This window comes from Staurois parvus, unplaced genomic scaffold, assembly GCF_062004578.1.
Source record: "Staurois parvus isolate SC_StPar_1 unplaced genomic scaffold, SC_StPar_1.0 ptg000390l, whole genome shotgun sequence".
In the NCBI taxonomy this organism is placed as follows: Eukaryota; Metazoa; Chordata; class Amphibia; order Anura; family Ranidae; genus Staurois; species Staurois parvus.
In genome coordinates, this window is record NW_028318186.1 from 7,045,937 (window position 1) to 7,066,069 (window position 20,133).

The 20,133-nt window shown below is 41.9% G+C and overlaps 1 protein-coding gene across 1 annotated transcript in view; it reads right to left on the reverse strand.

The window, feature by feature from the left end:
• The window catches only part of LOC149455661 (opsin-5-like), a 53,336-nt gene that overhangs the window by 18,403 nt on the left and 14,800 nt on the right, over window positions 1-20,133 (reverse strand). Inside the window, exons 2-3 of the mRNA XM_089686058.1 lie at window positions 13,927-14,220; window positions 6,065-6,396 (exon numbers count right to left, since the gene is read on the reverse strand). Of these exons, the coding sequence (XP_089542184.1) occupies window positions 6,065-6,396; window positions 13,927-14,220 (626 nt within the window). The remainder of the gene's footprint in view (window positions 1-6,064; window positions 6,397-13,926; window positions 14,221-20,133) is intronic.

Consider the following 20,133-nt stretch of genomic DNA (forward strand, 5'->3'; position numbering starts at 1 on the left):
TGTACTTATGAATACTAGCTTATGCCAGGTAGTTTGTTTTTTTAAAGAAATACAAATCGTCAATATGCCTGTGATGGTTCTCATTTATCCAGGTTATGGTATATCGCCTACTGGCAGCCGGCCACATTCAATACGACTTATCCAGTTGAAGTTTGCTAAATTCTACTAGCCACAAACCACCAAAGCTAACACTATGTAGTTGTAAATTAAAGCCAAATTAAAATAGATATGAACTAGATACATAGTCAGAAAAATGTTGCACAAACAACTGAGAATCTCCAGTACAGCAGTTGTGCAGGGTGTTTAAATTGAACTGTTCATTCAATAGGCACCTTAGACCTAATACACTCAGTAATCAGTGCACTGGTCCGACACATCCCGCCTTCACTCTTCAATACAAGTCTGTTTAAGGAAGCTTATCCTGAGGAGTGTGGCTATCAGGGCCAGATCTAGCCTGTCTGATGTGGGGGTAAAAAATGTCAGGGGGGCAGAGGATGGGAGGTCAACAGGGAAGTACACAGGGGGTCAGCAGGGCAGAGAATAGGGTGAGCACTTTGTAAGGCAGTGTACAGGGGCCATTAGTTTGTAGGGCTGTGTACAGGGGTCCACAGGGTGGAGGACAGGGGTCAGCAGAGCAGTGTACAGGAGTCAGCAATGCTAAGGATATGGGTCAGCAGAGCCGAAAACAGGTTTCAGCAAGGTGGAGAAAAAGGATTAGTAGGGAGGTAGACAAAAGTACAGTGGTCATTTCTGGTAGGGCAGAGGATAGAGGTAACTGCGTACAGGTCAGAGGACAGGGCTGGCTGCTGGTAAGGCAAAGGACAGGAGTCACTTCTGGCAGGGCAGAGGTCATTGCTAGCAAGGCAGAGGGCAGGGGTCATTGCTGGCAGGGCAGAGGACAGGGGTCATTGCTGGCAGGGCAGAGAACAGAGGTCACTGCTTTTAAAAACATCTCCAGACAATATAGTGGCGGGTTAGGGTAGTACAGTGGCAGGCTAAGACAGTATAGTGGCAGGTTAGGGAAGTATAGTGGCAGGTTAGGGAAGTATAGTGGCAGGCTAAGACAGTATAGTGGCAGGTTAGGGAAGTATAGTGGCAGGCTAAGACAGTATAGTGACAGATTAGGGTAGTATAGTGGCAGGCTAAGACAGTATAGTAGCAGGCTAGGGAAGTATAGTGGCGGGTTAGGGTAGTATAGTGGCGGGTTAGGGAAGTATAGTGGCAGGTTAGGATGGTATAGTAGCAGGCTAGGGTACTATAGTGGCAGGTTAGGATGGTATAGTAGCAGGCTAGGGTAGTATAGTGGCAGGTTAGGGTAGTATAGTGGCGGGTTAGGGTAGTATAGTGGCAGGTTAGGGTAGTATAGTGGCGGGTTAGGGTAGTATAGTGGCGGGTTAGGGTAGTATAGTGGCAGGTTAGGACGGTATAGTAGCAGGCTAGGGTAGTATAGTGGCGAGTTAGGGTAGTATAGTGGCAGGTTAGGATGGTATAGTAGCAGGCTAGAGCAGTATAGTGGCAGGTTAGGGTAGTATAGTGGCAGGTTAGGGTAGTATAGTGGCAGGTTAGGGTAGTATAGTGGCGGGTTAGGGTAGTATAGTGGCGGGTTAGGGTAGTATAGTAGCAGGTTAGGGTAGTATAGTGGCAGGTTAGGGTAGTATAGTGGCGGGTTAGGGTAGTATAGTGGCAAGTTAGGATGGTATAGTAGCAGGCTAGAGCAGTATAGTGGCGGGTTAGGGTAGTATAGTGGCGGGTTAGGGAAGTATAGTGGCAGGTTAGGGTAGTATAGTGGTAGGCTAGGGTAGTGTGTAGTGACAGTGTGCTCAGTCACCTACCCCATGGCTGGTGATGAAGACTCCCGGGCTGCTGTGTTGGCTCCTCCTCTTTCTCCTTCAGCTGGGGATCAGCCTGAGTGCAGGAGTCTGTGGGAGGAGTGGAGGAAGCAGGGATACCCCTGGCCCTGCCCACCAACTCCCGCTGCCTCGGGAGATATTGCAGATTCCCTAGGAATAACCACTCCTAATTAGATGGCAGGGGAGTGTTAGACCGCTTCCCCCCACCCTGCTGGGTCCCTGAGCAGATCATCAACTTAGCCTGGTGGTATATTTAGCAGTTAACAGAAGCAGGAACAGGGAAAGTGCTGCTGTCTGCATGATTCAGTGGCCAGGCACAGGGTGAAGGAGGGCAGTAGTTGGCTTTGGTAGGGAAGGGGGTGCAGCTGAAATCTGGGGGGGCTTAGCCCACCACAGCACCCCCCTAGATTCAGCCATGGTGGCTATTACTATTCTATGCCAGTATAGACCACTACAGTGTGAGGACTGGGAGCAGCAATTTTATAATAATGAATCTGAATGCATTCCCAAGCAAAAAAAGTGTCAAATCATAGCGTGCTGTTAGACAGAGCTGTAAATGGATAAAAAAGTGTCAGACTTCAGCTGAGCTTTTAGGAAAATCTATTAAAATAAAAAACAGCATGAAAGCCTTTAGATTAGCATAACAGCCAAACAACAAGCATTTTTAAGAGGAGAGTTAAGCAGTGATAGCCTAAATATTTTCTCAGGACAGTTTGCTTATGTATACTTCAGAGGATAATCTGTAATAGACTTCAAGATCTCTAATGCACCCACAGTCAGTACAGGGATTCCATCAGGAGTACAACTAATTCATTTTCATGATTGATTTACTGTTTTGATTATTTTACGATCATAAGTTTTTGAAATTGAAATGAAGGCCCAAGTATAATGCCTGCCCACTCACATGCAGGAACAATGTAAACACTGAATGTGGCTTTATTTACTCTGTGTAATCAGAAAAGTACACTGCTCAAATAAACACTTCTTAAAATTTCTATTCTTAGAATTTTGAAGATTTTAAAAAGGCAACTCATATGTTGATATACTGGCTTCTCCCTTAAGAGGGAAGAATTTACTGTACCAGTTGTTTCCACTTGTCACGAATGGGGTGGGGTTGGAGAAATCCATTTATCGGTACAAAAGCTTACGTGCTATAAATAGCAAGCATTTAACAGCAAGATACACACAAGGGGAATATTGTTCTTCATCTAACTATCCGAACACTCAAAACTTGAGATGAAATTGTAGATTAACAGAACAAAAAACAATGTGGATAGTATTTAAGATTAACGTCCAATATCGAGAAAACTTGGGACATTTCTGGAGCATGTAGATGATCGTACACGTGTGTGGCAATTGTGCGCATAGGGACAGGGACGCTGGCAACCATTTTGTTAGGTCTACCATTTTGTCTCATGACTCTCATAATTTTGCCCCCCTCCCTTCTGAATGGAATGTGAGTCTGTAGTGAAGGGGGGTCAAAAGTGCATAGGCACAGCTGAATAAGCTCCATGGTTGTAAATTCCTAATTAGCCTGGTTCCAGAATGTCTACTTGACAACCACTTTCCTCTGCCCGGTCTTGAGACCATAACTCAGTCGGTCATGACCTGTAAGCATTACAGCAGAGGGTGCCATAAAACGTACATCCCACATGAGTCATTTTTCATACAAATTCATAAACTTCAGCAGGAACTGGGCACATTGATATGAAGTATATATTCGGATAGGTCATTTTAATATGAGTCACATGACACCTTACATCCCTATGTACTGCCTACAAGAGGGTAGAAAGCAATATATTTTATCCGGAGTGGCAGGATATGCTACAGTTTGGTATCTGCACGTTTGGAATATGATTCTAAATATTAATCTGCCAGTTGCTAGGATGCTACCTGTACCTATTGAAGGTTATTGACCGTAGTATGAACTTGAAGGGATTTGGTCATAACCTTGGTCAACGCCTAACACCCATCCCCAAATGAGGCGATTGGATACTTGCTCTCAGGAGACACCCCTTTAAGATAATAGAAAAAGACTGACAGCCTGGAGAAACGTAAGATCTCTCCCTTTTAACATCAGGAACCATCTTTGGGAGAAAGGCAACCTTTTTGTTCGGACGATTGGACTCTGCTCAAACCAAGGACTTTTGCAAGTATCCTGCCTTCTGAAACTTCTTTCTTTTATTTCTCTGTTGTTTTATTACTGTCTTTATATATATTTGTTACATCTTTTTCTGTAAATATTTTAATTGCACCATTTTGACCTTTTTAGTAATAAATCCTATTTTCTGAAAAGTGTTGAAACTGTCTCTAAAGCTTTTAATGCAAACTAAAAGAATCCCTGCCTCTGAAGAGTGCTACTGTGTGTGATAATCCTCTGAATACATCTGTCTGCGGTGACAGTGTGTGTTGCAGACGCTTATTCTAATATCATAGTGTTACTGCTAAGATTTGTGAGTGTCCTCCTTCTCTGTAAAAAGGTGGTGGTGGCAGCAGTGTGAAGGGTTAATTGCGTAAATTAACCTGACCCAGTAACAATCGCTCTCAGGCTGCTGGCACATAGATTGTGGCCCCGCGAGCTGGAAAATCTTTGTGCAGGGCGCAGCTGAGAGTGGCATTGTTACGCAACTGACAGCGCGGTCTGAGATCAGCTAGTCCTTCAGTCACGAGTTGGTGAGAAGGGCTGGGGTCTGACGCCGTGCACTGTCACACCATGTCTAATGCACATTATGCACAGAAGGATGAGTCTGTTCTATGCCATCTAAAAAGGTTTTGAGGAATGTAAAAGGTCTTATGGATAATAAACCGTTGCGTCAGTATCTGAGTAGTAGACAGTGATACCTGTAGCACAGTTTTTAGAATATTGATTTATTCATAGTCCAAGATAGGCCCCATATTGAGTTGCCAATGTTCCCTCCATGAGTCCTATGGTTCATGGACTGCTGCAACAGGATTTTATACGATGACAAGATTTGACCCTTCATTGAGACGGAGGCAGTCATATAATCAATTAGAGAGGGAATGTCAAGGACCATACACTAGACCTGGACTGCGCTAATATTGTATGCCTCAGCTGCAGATTTTGAAAGAAGCATTTGTTTGGAAATCCAAACTCCTCTTTCAATGATTGAAAATCTTTAAGAACACTTCCACTATACAGTCCATACATCAAATCCCTTCAGTTTGAAAAGCTCAGGATAATTAAGATTATTAATAAACATGGAGTAATTAGTATAAGTAACCCAGATGTTTCTTAGCTCAGTTCCACACTTTATCAATTAAACACAAGGTAGGCAATGTGTTCCCTGTTCTAAATCTTCCTGCTTCTAGACTATCAACTGGACATTGAGGAAACTGTTGTTAAAATGGCTTTGCATGGGTCCTAATGCTCAGCTGTTTTCCAACCTAAGTGTTGTCATCCCAGCATAGTTTAACATTTGGGAATAGGTCAATGGGGTCACTTTATTACTCTCTTCTTTCCTTCGCTCTCCTGCCACTCCAATCAGCCACAAGGACAAAGGAGAGGAAGCTCTTTGTAAACTCTGAATCTTCTAATTTAGAGCTTGCATAGGGCTAAGGACTCTTCTGTCAAGGAAGTAGGCCTTAGATATCAAATAAATACATAACTATACTGTAACTGCTGCTTTAAACATTATGGTTCAAACCTGGGTCATGAACTCATTAGAACCTTTTTAAGTAGCTAAAACAAGCAAGCTAAGAATGTTTTATGACATGACCATTTGGGAACATATGTCAGAGGTTGCCCTGCACCTTGTTTATTGTCTAGTTATAATGTGACATGTCATACTTGGTCATTTATTCCAAATTAGATATGGTGACATGCTGTTAGCATCAAACAATGTTGACCAACCACATTTGTGCCTCCTACACCGTATAAATAATCGTTGTAAAGGGAAAGCTGTTGGTCAGTCCTCCCCTGGACTGGCCCATGCACATGTATGATGTGAATAAAGACTTCTTTTGTTCACCATAAGAGTGTGGTGTGTCTGTAATTCCTCAACACTTTCCACTTCCATGTGATAGTGCTGGGCCAATCACAAAGAACCGGTGTTATCACATGCTCCTCCTATTAGTATTAAAGCAAATGTGTTGTATTGGCCTGCATGGGCAAAGCACAGGTTTGGTCTATTTTAAACCTAAAACTATAAAGATGGCTTGCATTTTAGGATTATTGCGTTTTTATATGAACTTACCAGGGTGAGCTTCCTCTCCACTCTGGCTGCATTGGGGATCTTGTCATAGTTCTGGATCTCTTGATAGGCCTTATGAAGCTTCCAGGCTATCCTGGTGTAACAGGTGATAATGGTCACAGCCGGAGTGATTGTGCACAGTATGAACATACTAATAATAAATGAGAATCCATTGGTGGAATTCTGGAACTCAGACCAGGCAATGGTGCAAGAGACCCCAAAAGGTTCTGGCCCATAATGGCCCCAGCCAACCAACGGCAATATTGCCCACAGCAATGCATACAGCCATATGCCAGCTATTAGGATGTAGACTGCTTTCTTCTTAATGATATTGCCTGCAAAACACAATAAACAGTTCTGAGAGATAGTTACACTTATCAGATTCAGCAAAAGTTTAACATTCTAAAGCTGGCATAAACCTCAAATTATGGTTGGATGGGCAGGCTAGACTGATATTTATATGAGATCTCTTTGTTCAGATGCAGGAACAAACATGAATGCTCAAGTGGCCTTCAAAACTGCCTAATCAGTCATTCCCCTGGGAAAATGGTCAGCCAGTGACGTCTACTTATACTCCATATTAATGAGAGTGTGAACCAATCGGCTGAAAACAGTTGTCTTCTTACACTTCAAAAAACAGGAAAAACATCCCCTGTACTAGAATTAGATGAAATAAAATTGCATTGGATACTTCCTTGTGTTGTTGAAGAATTAAGATGTCTGATCAAGCAGTGGCTGCCCCCAGTTGACAGAAGATAACAATTTGATCAACCTCTATCAAAGGAACATGTTGGAAAATTTTCCTTGATCAGCAGCTGCAGCCAATCAGCTGCAGCTGCTGATCAGTATATTCTGACAGTGGCGGAGAGAATGCCTCCATCCACCTCATTTGTGTGGATGGAGGTATCTGTTAGCTGAAAAAAACTAACCGCCAGCTTTAGTCTAGGCAAAGTCACATGACTTGAGCTCAAGGACCGTTTTTAGCGATAAAAGCTTGTTTTAAAAATGATGCTGTTGTAAAATGTAACTTGTAAGAAATGAATTACCCAAAGGATTCCTTTTAATTCTCACTGGGTTGTTTTGAGAAATTTGCCATTCTATAAAGGTGCATTACTGCCCAGAGCAATTATATACTGTAAATTGGAAGGTATTAGGGATTACACCAACTGTGAGCTGATTATTATTTAGATGACAATATAGAAAATCTTTCATTATTCAGAAGCAAAACCTGAGGATTTTGTTTTTACAGTTAAATTTTTTTATTAGAACAAATTAATGTAAAGATAGACATAGCAATAAAACATTTAGATCCTCTGCCAAACAGAATGTTTTATGTAAGTGCAGACATTTGTGAAGTGGTCAGCTTCAAACGTAGAGCTTGCAGAAAGGTAGTCCAGGCGCCAAAGTGTGTTTAAGGAATTCCTGGCCCGTGTTCATTCATCATCATTGCATCAAACGTGAAACAAAAGTGTTCTCCCGCAGAGAGTCTGTATCAGCACAATCCATGCAGAACAGAACATTCTGCCTTCTGGCTAGTTATGAGGCAATTTGGGTCTCCCTAGACTTATAAGCTGTTCCAACACATCCAGCACACAATCTTTCTCTCTAAAACACACCACTCATCACAGAGAAGATTTAAAGAGGTATTAAGCCCAAAAACAAAAATGTAATATATCACAGCTTACCAATTTTTAGACACAGACCAGCCATCAGCCTGCTCAGCAGGGATCAGTGAACAGATCCCCCTGCTAAGAATGTGGACTCTGGATGGAGTGCACCCCATCTGGAAAAGGCCTTAATGTGTTTGTCAAGTTCATCTAAATCTGCTAGCCCATTCAATACTCTCCTCCCCATCAGTGGTTTATTTAGGTTTCGTGCTGCCCTAGGCAACACAAAAATTGACTTCCGCCCATTGACCAACAACACCGCAGCCCCCCACCCCGGCAAGAGATAAGACACTCACCTTCACAGCTTCGGACATCCCCGGGAACAAGAGTCAGGCTCTGCATACACCATCAAGCAGCCTGCAGCCTCTCTCAGATCCCACCTTGTCCCAATGCTGTGTGTTCCTTCTTCCTTTCCTTCTTTTGGGGGACAGTGCTGCCCCCCTGAAAATACTGCTGCCCCCCTGAAAAATGCCGCCCTAGGCAAATGCCTTCTTTTCCTTGTGGTAAATACAATCCTGCTCCCCATACTCACAATGCTGCTGTCCAAGAATGTCTTTGTTACTCCATCATCCAGAATGGAAACACCTGAAGACAGAAAGTGTGGTACTGGCCAGATCACCAGATGAAAATACAAAAAGTCTAATAAAAGGAAACTAATGTGGCCACTCTATTTAAGGATTGGTATGCTGCAATGTATCACATTTTTGGGTTTAGTACCACTATAATTTATACCCTGAGTGTGGCCAGTGTTTAAACCACATGAACTGCTACACAGACCTGCCACTAACAGCACCTTATCTCATAAAACACCACAGTTGAGCAGCAGACAAATCCCATCAACAATGATGCCCTGGACCCAATGGGGTTGTTTGTCACAACCAGGAAGAAGACAAGCAAAGCATTGCTAAGAAAATGAATATAGAGAATTAAATTTGCACTGTTATTGGACAAGGTCCTTAAAGACAGAGAGCTGGAAACATTCCCTCCCTTACAAATATAACAAGAAGATGATAAAGCAACATAGGGGACTAAAAAACAGAATTCCAAGAAATAAAATATATGCAGTCTGCTCCTAGCTTGATAAAGACCTAGGCATCCTCCAAAATGTTGTTAGGTGAATGGGAGCTTCACGGTTTAGTACTGTTTTAGTAGATCTTGGCCAACTTAGAGGAGGAAGAAAGAAAGAAAACAAGGAAAATGTTGCAATGGTGAAAACAGGCAACTTTAGGTACCTGAACTTAGTCTCAACGGACGTGTCATTTTTGTCCAAACCATGAAACTACAGTATGTAGCAATGCAAGTTCTTTAAATCTGAAATTCATGCAAGTTGAAAAGATAATTTCCTATCCTCTATTGCACTTTTTGTCATTCTAGCACTATTATTGTGAAAACTGCTTTCCTGATTGAAGCTGTATTCTTCTTTTGTAACTTCTAGACAGTGGTAGGCTATTGACAGCAGAACTCAGTTCACTACATTTCCCATGGCCTCTTAAAGTGGTTGTAAACCTCAGAAATGAAATATGAAGAAAACATATCCCTCTATAGCATGTACTTGTATCAATTAAGAGCACGAAGTATCATTTCTGTCTACTGCTTTGTCCCTCTGCTATCGGCATGAATCACTTCTGACAAGTTTCCCTGACGAAGAGGAAAAAAAGGTGACGGGAGGGAGCTCCAGCAGATTGACAGCCTCAGCTCTGCTCCTGTGTGCTGTGTGAAGGGGGTGTGTCCAGTCCCTCCAATCAACTATCAGAGCTCTCCTCAATGAGCTGTGCAGAATGTAATTTCAGCTCTCCACCCCCTTTTTTCTGAACTTTCAGACAAGCTTTAAATATTCAGCACTTTGAACAGATGTAGAAAGCATAAGACTGCAGATAGACAGGTACAGCTTATGTAGAATAATTTATTTAATCTTTGTGTATCACCTGAGGTGGGTCACTTAAAAACAAAAAGTCTTGTTTGTGGGTTGCTCCATTGCTGTGATAGTGGGTGGCATTTTGGCTGGGCTGAAGGTGTTAAAGAGTGTACCTTTGGAGAAAGTGTGGAGTGTTCCAACATGGAACGCTATGGGAAGAATCATGTCAAGGTAGGGTTTTGCCAGCAGGTCCCACAGCAGAATATTAAGGGTTTACAACCACATAAAAACAAAGTCTTGTTTGTGGGTTGCTCCATTGCTGTGATAGTGGGTGGCATTTTGGCTGGGCTGAAGGTGTTAAAGAGTGTACCTTTGGAGAAAGTGTGGAGTGTTCCAACATGGAACGCTATGGGAAGAATCATGTCAAGGTAGGGTTTTGCCAGCAGGGCCCACAGCACAACATTTACCATGGTCCCTCACAAAAGGTCTTGTTTATGGGTGGCTCCATTGCTGTGATAGTGGGTGATATTTTGACAGGAATGAAAAGCATTGAAGCATTACAGAGCATGAAGAGGAGAATGTTTGGAGTGTTCCAAATGTTCTACATAAGTAAAATGCAGAGGGGCAGAAAGAAGTGACCAGTCACTTGCACAAAAGAGAGAAGCTATGGGACAAGTGACCATTACAGGAAGAGGCATCAATGACCACATGACCATAGATTCAGATTGGAAAGCAGAGTTATTGCAGATCATTTATCAAAATATATTAATCTAGAGTGGGAGAAGAAACAAGTCAATATCTTGTTTTGTTAAGCATTACCTGAATATGAGTATAAGTTGAAAAAGAAGGGGAACGAGGCTGTTAAATATATAGAGATAGCAGAAGACAGAACCCAAACATAGGACTGGGTAAGAAAATCCAACATTTACAAAAACGATGCAGACTGTTTAGAATGGGAATACATCCAGAACTTTCACATGTAGTTTTGTATAGCTTGGGGTAGGGTTAGGACCTCTCTTTATCTTTTCATGTTTATCTGTGATCCTGTTTGGGGCTTTCATTGTTACTTTCTGTTCTGGTGAGGTTGACATACCTTCATTGTGCAGGTCAGGAATTTGAAAAAAAAAATCAGGCAATGGGCTTGCTTTCCCTGGAGCTTTGGTAAATCTGACGTGGTGACTGTTAGAAGTACACCAGACTTTTTTTGCTGATTCACAACAGTTAAAGCTCTCCAAAAGAAAACTGCCTGCTGACTACAGACTACTTGGTAGGTGCCATTTTTATGCAGGAATGTAATTGGATGCCTGTTATGTTTAAAGCACTTGTCTACCGCCACCACATACTGGCCCCCATGTGATAGCAATAAAGTTAATTGTAAAAAATAAAATAATAGTAATGATAGTGTAAACAAAGTAACAAAAACACACAAAAACGTTTTACCCCACGGTTCACATCTATGCGGCCGTGCGGGCCGCGTTTTGCACGGGCACGAGAGCACATTAATTTGAATGGACTCCTGTGCCCGTGACACGCAGGGAAAGAAGTCCCTGCACTTCTTTGGAAAACGCAGCCCACATGGGAACCTCGGTTCCCAGTACAGTTGCGTTTTCCAGTGAGGGCAGCGTGCCATTAGAACTAATGGCACCCGCCTGCAGGTCCGCATTTCTCTGTACGGATGGTGCGGCTACACAGAATTTCGTGCAGATCCGCAGTGGCACCACCTGCAAAGATATGAACCTAGGGTTAATGTCCCTTGCCCCCGCGCACATGCATATAAGAACATAAACAGATGTGGCAGGCATACCTACATACGAAAATGAGGATTGCTCTACACATGTTACATACAGTTGCAAGAAAAAGTATGTGAACCCCTTGGGATTACGTGGAGTTTTGCATGAATGAAGTCAACAATTCTTGATCGTAGGTCTTCTGAGAGCTCTTTTCTGCGAGGCATGGTTCACATCAGACAGTGCTTCTTGAAACCAGTAAACCCAAAACAGGTGTGTGTTTTTTAAGGGCAGGACAGCTGTCAGCAACACATCCAATATCATCACACTGATTGGAGTCAAGGTTGGCTCACTCCTGGCTCCAATTAGCTCTGGGAGAAGTCTTTAAGCTAGGGCCTCACATACTTTTTCCTCCCTGCACTGTGAATGTTTACATGTTATGTGCAATTAAACCATGGCAACATCTAATGTTTGTGTAGTATTATGTTCAGCAGACTGTGTTCTTCTATTGTTGTGACTTAGATGACGTTCAGAGCACATTTTATGCCCAATTCATGCAAAACTCCATGTAATCCCTAGGGGTTCACATACATTTTCTTGCAACTGTACATACGAAAATGAGGATTGCTCTACACATGTTACATATAACTGCAAACATTGGAGCGTGAGCCATAATTCCAGGGCCATCATTTGCGTTTGCCTCTAAACTGATAACCTGTAAAGATTTTTAAAGTAACGCCTAGGGACAATTTTGGGTACCAAAGTTTGTTGCCATTTCACAGATATGTGCAATTTTAAGACTTGATATGTTAGGTATCTATTTACCAGACAATACCTCATCTTTTATATTTTACAAAACATTTAGTAATATATTGTGTTTGTGTGCACTAAAATTAACTTTAGTCTATTTTTTCTGAAAACTTGTGTTTGATAAACGTGCACCAGTATCATGTGACATAAAAAATTCCAACTTCCACCACAGTTTGGGGTGGTTTAACTAATCTTCAAGTCTAAAATCTGCATCTTAACATGTGTGGGCAACACAGTGGCTAAGTGGTTAGCACTTTCACCTAGCAGCACTAGGGTTGGCAGTTTGAATATCAGCCACTGCACTACCTACCTGAAGTTTTCATGTTCTGCCTGTGCCTGTATGTATGTATGAATGTGAGTTATTGACCTAAGATTGAAAGCTTCATAAGGGCAGGGACTGATGTGAAAATACAACATATATGTAAAGCGTTGTGCAAATTGACGGCGCTATATACAAAAAAACTGAAAAAATAGCCCTGCTAGACAAGTGGTTAAATCTTTACAGGTCTGTATAAGCAGAGAATAAGGTTTAATGGAGGATGTACAAATTGTTATGAATATTAATCACTCTCATATCAGCCTGGTTTTCAGTGAGAATTACTAAAAAGGGAATACTAATAAGGATCGAGCCGGTGAGGCCACTAACCAAACAGATAACTCAACACAGATGATTTCTCAGTATTGGCAGTTCATTTATTGGCAAGTTAGATTGTTCCCTCCCAGGGGCGGACTGACCATTTGGAAACTCGGGCACTGTCCGAGCGCCTGGGGTCAGTAGGGGGCCCCATGAAATGCACCTGGTACCTTTTTCATAGGCTTTTTTGAGTTTGGGCAAGGACACAGGGGCCCCATGATCCCCTATTACTCGGGGGCCCCATGAGTTGTCAGTCCGCCCCTGTTCCTTCCATCCATCTTTCTTTTTATTACAAGTAAGTGTACAGTATCTTTTAAAATACCATTTTTCAGATGCCATTTCTTCATTAGAAGCTTTTATTTGAAATGTAAATGTCCTTTTGTTGCGTTTATTAATTTGCTTAATGTACATGGGTTTCCATATGAAATGTAAAACAAGTTAGCAGCATAAGTCTGAATATGACAGAGTCACTGGCCCTCAGAAACGATTCTCGATATTCATGCATAGTTTTGATGGTACCTTAGAAGAACATGAGCTGCAGCCATCTTTTGTAGTCTCTGAGGAGAACGATCACAGAAATTAAGCAATAAATGAAAGGGTCTGAGGAGTGGGCTGAGGAGGTGTCAAAATGTTTTATTATTGTTTAGAAGAAACTTTCCTTCTTGACAGTTTTTCTAACTATTTATATCTCTCAATAACCATATTTTACAGTCTAACCATCAACATATTGCATAGAATCATGTGATTATAGTAAATTGGATGCACACATTGCCTAGAAGACATGATAAAACTAATTCACCTGCTGTACATTATAGCAGAGGCATGTGTGGTATCAAATTAATAATGATTTACTTATACATTTGGGTATATGCTTGTTATGACTGTAACTTTATCAAATCAGGATTTACACAATATGACTGGCATATGAGAGCTGTCAATTAACAAAAGTAGGACATGAATGTGGATTCTTTTAACCACCTGCTAAACTATTATGAACTAGCAATTCTATAACGGGCTTAATTGAAAATCTCTGCTATACATTGGTGTCCTGTCCTGTTGGACTTTTGTTAAATGTTGTTATCTTAGACATTTCATTGGCTATTTTGCAACAAAGTCTCTGGCTTAAAGTGGTTCTAAAGTCTAAACATTTTTTACCTCAATGCGTTACTTACGGGTGCTTGTGGTTGTGCTGGTCACCAAGGAGCGGATAACTGCCATGGCCGTTAAAGTCATCATACTGGCTACTCCAAAGAAGAATCCCATTAGGGCATAATAAAGACAAGTTGGTTCTCCTCCGATCCAGGCATGATTCCAGGCAGAGGCAATAGCCAGAGGGTACATAGTAATGGCCATACCAAAGTCCGTTATGGCTAAGTTTACTGAAAGCAGGTCCGGAGACTTCAAGTGGGATGAACATTTTATCGCTGTGGCAAGTACGGCCAGATTACCTACCGCACTTAAAATGGCTGCAGAAGAAGAGATGCCAGTAAGTATGTTGTTCAAGTCTTATACAAGAGGGCTGCATAGACAGTACAAACAATGTATTGTGAATCACCAGCTGTATACTTGTCATGGGTCCATCATTCACAATGAAAAGCACAAGTAGTGGATCCAAAAAGGATAAGCATCGCAATGGTTGTGCTAAGATTACTATCATGACAAGTAGCAGCTGTAGAACTAAAGGTAACCAATAATAAAACCTCAATAATAATCAAATAAGAAAAGTGCAGCGCTAAAAATATAAGAAATAGTCCACATAGAATGAAAATATGTTAAATAAATGCCAGCTTAATGGTATTAGTCCATACGTGACAATCTGTGCAGGTATATGGTGAATAGAAGCAATGCTTCAGTGCTGGTGCTCCAGAATAGTGGGGTAAGAATACGCACTCACCAAATGCGTAATGATAATACGCATTAAATCAATCAGTGGAGGCCCCCTTTAGGAATCGGATATGAGCCAGGCCAAGGATAATCCTCCCTCTGGATAGTGGTGGTGCATCAGAAACTCTCAGGTGGCAAAGGATCCAGTCAGCCAGAGGTCCCTTTAAGGCAGTGTTTCTCAACTCCAGTCCTCATGGACCCCCAACAGGTCATGTTTTCAGGATTTCCATTATTTTGCACAGGTGATTTGATCAGTTTCACTGCCTTAGTAATTACCACAGCTGTTTCATCTGAGGGAAATCCTGAAAACATGACCTGTTGGGGGTCCATGAGGACTGGAGTTGAGAAACACTGCTTTAAGGGATGTGTGGGTGTAGGAACTCCCTCCTCTGGATACTGCAGTGGATCGGGTGGGCTCTAAAAATCAATTGCTCCACCTCTCTCTCCAGGTTCTGCGTCATATGTACTCTGATTACGGTCCCCACACTTAGCACCACTGAGATACCCAGGCCGTGATCGGAGTACATATCACTTTAAAGACTCTTTTACATAACACAGATTAAGAAAATTAAATGATATCCTCACTGCAGCCCTTTAAATAAACCTATAATGATAGCTGATGAAGATCATATGACTTTACAAACTGTATTTTTCCACTATACCCCCAATGACAAATATATTTATTTAGAGCAGACACTTTAGTGCTGTTTTTTTTTGTTTTTAGCATTTGTTTTAATGGTGAAAACTATTGGCATTGATATCAGCATGATAGGGCAACTGATCAACGTTGCTGATAACACATTGGCACACTGCAAGCAAAATCGAAAGTAACAGTAGCACTCCAGGCATTAACCCTATTTTGCTTTCCCCAACTCTCCATGTTCCAGAAAAAAAAATCCTACACTAATAGCCCCTTTTACTTACCTAAATCCATTTCCTTGGGGCATGCCAAGTCCTGAGCAGGGGCGGACTGACAACTCATGGGGCCCCCGGGCAATAGGGGATCATGGGGCCCCTGTGTCCTTGCCCAAATTAAAAAAAGCCTATGAAAAAGGTACCAGGAGCATCTCATGGGGCCCCTTGCTGACCCCGGGCCCTCTGGCAGTGCCCGAGTTTCCAAATGGTCAGTCCATCCCTGGTCCTGAGATTTTTATTTTCTTCAGTACAGTGAAATATGTTCCTTATTCCGATGCCCACGTAAGGTTTAGGAGAATTTGCTCTCTATACCCATTGCTTGTACAATGTATTTCTTTTTACTGTTCAACTATTTGCAATATATTCCTTGAGAGAGTTAACTGCTTATCATTGCTGTTGTTTCATATCTCTTTTGCTGCCAGGGTACTGCATATACAACTGAAATAAATATTCCCACACCCAGCCTGTTGTGTGTGGTGCTGTTTGTAGAGTCATGGGCACAGGACCAGGGGACCCAATATATCCAGTGGCTCCTTCATGGGTAAGCACTTCATACGTCATACAGAACGAGTCAATGGGTAGAAGGTGGCAAAGCAACAACTAGGAAAAAAGACTGAGAGCGTACCCCCTACAACAAAAGTACACCAAGGCACTACCATGGTTAGTGCAGGGAGGTTACTGTGACCGCTTAGGTAGCAAGCGATTGGTCAAACAGATGGAAATATGCTGTAAGAGTTTTATTTTTAAGAGATGTTGGCATTTTTGCAAAGTATGAAAGATAAACATCCTTTCTCTGCAGTTTGTCATGTTAATGGTTTGTCAGTGTAGATGTGGGCAGCACAGTGGCTAAATGGTTAGCACTTCCGCCTGGCAGTACTAGGGTCATTGGTTCACATCCCAACCAGGGCACCACCTGCATGTTCTCTCTATGCTTGCGTGGGTTTCCTCCGGGTGCTCTGGTTTCCTCCTACACTCCAAAGACATGCTGGTAAGTTAATTGGATCCTGTCTAAATTGGCCAATGTAAGTTAGGGACCTGTCCAAATTGGCAATTGTAAGTTAGGAACCTTAGATTGTACACCCCTTGAGGGTTAGGGACTGATGTGAATGTACAATATATATATGTAAAGAGCTGCGTAAATTGACGGCGCTATATAAGTGCATTAAATAAATAAATAAATGTGCCAGTTCTTCGGTAATCATTTTTTTTCGTCTTTTTAGGAAATAGGTTGCCACACCAAGCTATGCCCACCTTACTGACTCGTATTACATTATCAGTGGTTCTGTATTTTGACCCCTGTGTCACTGCTTAGTCCTTCAGGGGTCAGAGGAAGGAACCAAGGAATGCAGCAGGGGACACAGGCATCTGACACTCCAGGAAATATCGAATGCCAAATATATTGACTGGAGTGGGAGAGCTGGAACAGAGGGAAGGTAGTAGACACAGGCTGAGGTGATAGGTGAGTATATATAGTCTTCTTTTTCAGGTAGCAGACATTTGGAATCCTTTAGAGACCTGATAGGATCTCTCTAATATAAAGGCTCTGCTTCTGATTTAGAAATATTGCGCAAAGACTGTGCTTTATGGGCAGCGCAGTGGCTAAGTGGTTAGCACTTCTGCGTGGCAGTACTAGGGTCGTTGGCTCGAATCCCAGCCGCAGCACCACCTGCCTGGAGTTTGCATGTTCTCCCTGTGCCTGCATGGGTTTCCACTGGGTACTCCAGTTTCCTCCCACACTCCAAAGACATGCTGGTAGGTTAATTGGCTCCTGTCTAAATTGGTCCTAGTATGTGTGAGTATGAATGTGAGTTAGGGACTATAGATTGTACACCCCTTGAGGGTTAGGGACTGATGTGAATGTACAATATATATGTAAAGCACTGCGTAAATTGATGGCGCTATATAAGTACCTGAAATAAATAAATACATAAATATCTCTCAGGGCAAGTCAATGGGTCAGGTATGACCTAGCAAATAAGGACACTAACTGAACGTACAGTACATCAGCAGGCTTCCATGCCTATGCACACGTCTTCTTTTCTGCAGTAAAATACATGACTTTTACTGCATGAAAATGCATTCCAAGGAGAAGTCTCATCCTCTTCATCTGTGGCTGGCTGACAGCTATGTTCTGCAGTTCAGTGTAGTTGTAAAGGGAATTTCTAAGAGCACATTCACATCTATGCATGTGAGGTACCATACAGTCAGGTCTATAAATATTGGGACATCGACACAATTCTAACATTTTTGGCTCTATACACCACCACAATGGATTTGAAATGAAACGAACAAGATGTGCTTTAACTGCAGACTGTCAGCTTTAATTTGAGGGTATTTACATCCAAATCAGGTGACCGGTGGAGGAATTATAACAGTTTGCATATGTGCCTCCCACTTGTTAAGGGACCAAAAGTAATAGGACAGAATAATAATCATAAATCAAACTTTCACTTTTTAATACTTGGTTGCAAATCCTTTGCAGTGAATTACAGCCTGAAGTCTGGAACGCATAGACATCACCAGACGCTGGGTTTCATCCCTGGTGATGCTCTGCCAGGCCTCTACTGCAACTGTCTTCAGTTCCTGCTTGTTCTTGGGGCATTTTCCCTTCAGTTTTGTCTTCAGCAAGTGAAATGCATGCTCAATCGGATTCAGGTCAGGTGATTGACTTGGCCATTGCATAACATTCCACTTCTTTCCCTTAAACTCTTTGGTTGCTTTTGCAGTATGCTTTGGGTCATTGTCCATCTGCACTGTGAAGCGGCGTCCAATGAGTTCTGAAGCATTTGGCTGAATATGAGCAGATAATATTGCCCGAAACACTTCAGAATTCATCATGCTGCTTTTGTCAGCAGTAACATCATCAATAAATACAATAGAACCAGTTCCATTGGCAGCCATACATGCCCACGCCATGACACTACCACCACCATGCTTCACTGATGAGGTGGTATGCTTAGGATCATGAGCAGTTCCTTTCCTTCTCCATACTCTTCTCTTCCCATCACTCTGGTACAAGTTGATCTTGGTCTCATCTGTCCATAGGATGTTGTTCCAGAACTGTGAAGGCTTTTTAAGATGTCGTTTGGCAAACTCTAATCTGGCTTTCCTGTTTTTTAGGCTCACCAATGGTTTCCATCTTGTGGTGAACCCTCTGTATTCACTCTGGTGAAGTCTTCTCTTGATTGTTGACTTTGACACACATACACCTACCTCCTGGAGAGTGTTCTTGATCTGGCCAACTGTTGTGAAGGGTGTTTTCTTCACCAGGGAAGGAATTCTTTGGTCATCCACCACAGTTTTCCGTGGTCTTCCGGGTCTTTTGGTGTTGCTGAGCTTACCGGTGCGTTCCTTCTTTTTAAGAATGTTCCAATCAGTTGTTTTGGCCACGCCTAATGTTTTTGCTATCTCTCTGATGGGTTTGTTTTGTTTTTGCAGCCTAATGATGGCTTGCTTCACTGATAGTGACAGCTCTTTGGATCTCATCTTGAGAGTTGACAGCAACAGATTCCAAATGCAAATAACACACTTGAAATGAACTCTGGACCTTTTATCTGCTCATTGTAATTGGGATAATGAGGGAATAACACACACCTAGCCATGGAACAGCTGAGAAGCCAATTGTCCCATTACTTTTGGTCCCTTAACAAGTGGGAGGCACATATGCAAACTGTTGTAATTCCTACACCGTTCACCTGATTTGGATGTAAATACCCTCAAATTAAAGTTGACAGTCTGCAGTTAAAGCACATCTTGTTCGTTTCATTTCAAATCCATTGTGGTGGTGTATAGAGCCAAAAATGTTAGAATTGTGTCGATGTCCCAATATTTATGGACCTGACTGTATGTGCACCTTAGTTTTAGGTGAAGTATGAAAGGGACATCAACCCTGTCAAGTTTTTATAGCTGTCACATCGTTGGAGAGATCCATCCTCTCCATCTGTTGTGGTGACTAATGTCACAGGACAAGCACTACATAGAAGAACTAACCTAAAATTTGGAGTTGCCACCAGAGCAGGTATAAGAGTGAGGATCTTCCAATGGGGACACTTGTTATTGTAAGTGATTATTTTTTGGCTAAAGACTTTTCACCACCTGTAGCTAAACATAAGGCTCCATGCACATGGGGCGTTTCAATAAATCTTGGTAGCATTCGCTGTGTAAAGTCATGTTAAAAACTTGAGTTCTTTAGCGTTTTTGTGTTTTTGAATGGTCACAGCGATCACATGCACAAGCTGGGCCAATCACAGCCCAGCTGTGTCATGTGATTAGCTGTGGCCAAATCACAGTTAAGAAAAAAAAATCCTGAATGAATCGATTTCATTCAGGTAAATGCTTGCTTATAGCAAAGTAATTCTTTGCTATAAGCAAATTGTGTAAAAATAAAAAAATATTTATAGATCACTTCCCCAAAGTAGTACAATGTTACTATGGTAACATTGTACTACTTTGGTCATAGAGAAATATGAAAACAAAATCTTAAAAAAAGAAAAAAAAATGTAATAAAAAAAGTAAAAAAAGCGTCATTATCATTTTTTTTTTTCTTACTGTCACCAGTCAGTGTCCCTGATCACCACCAT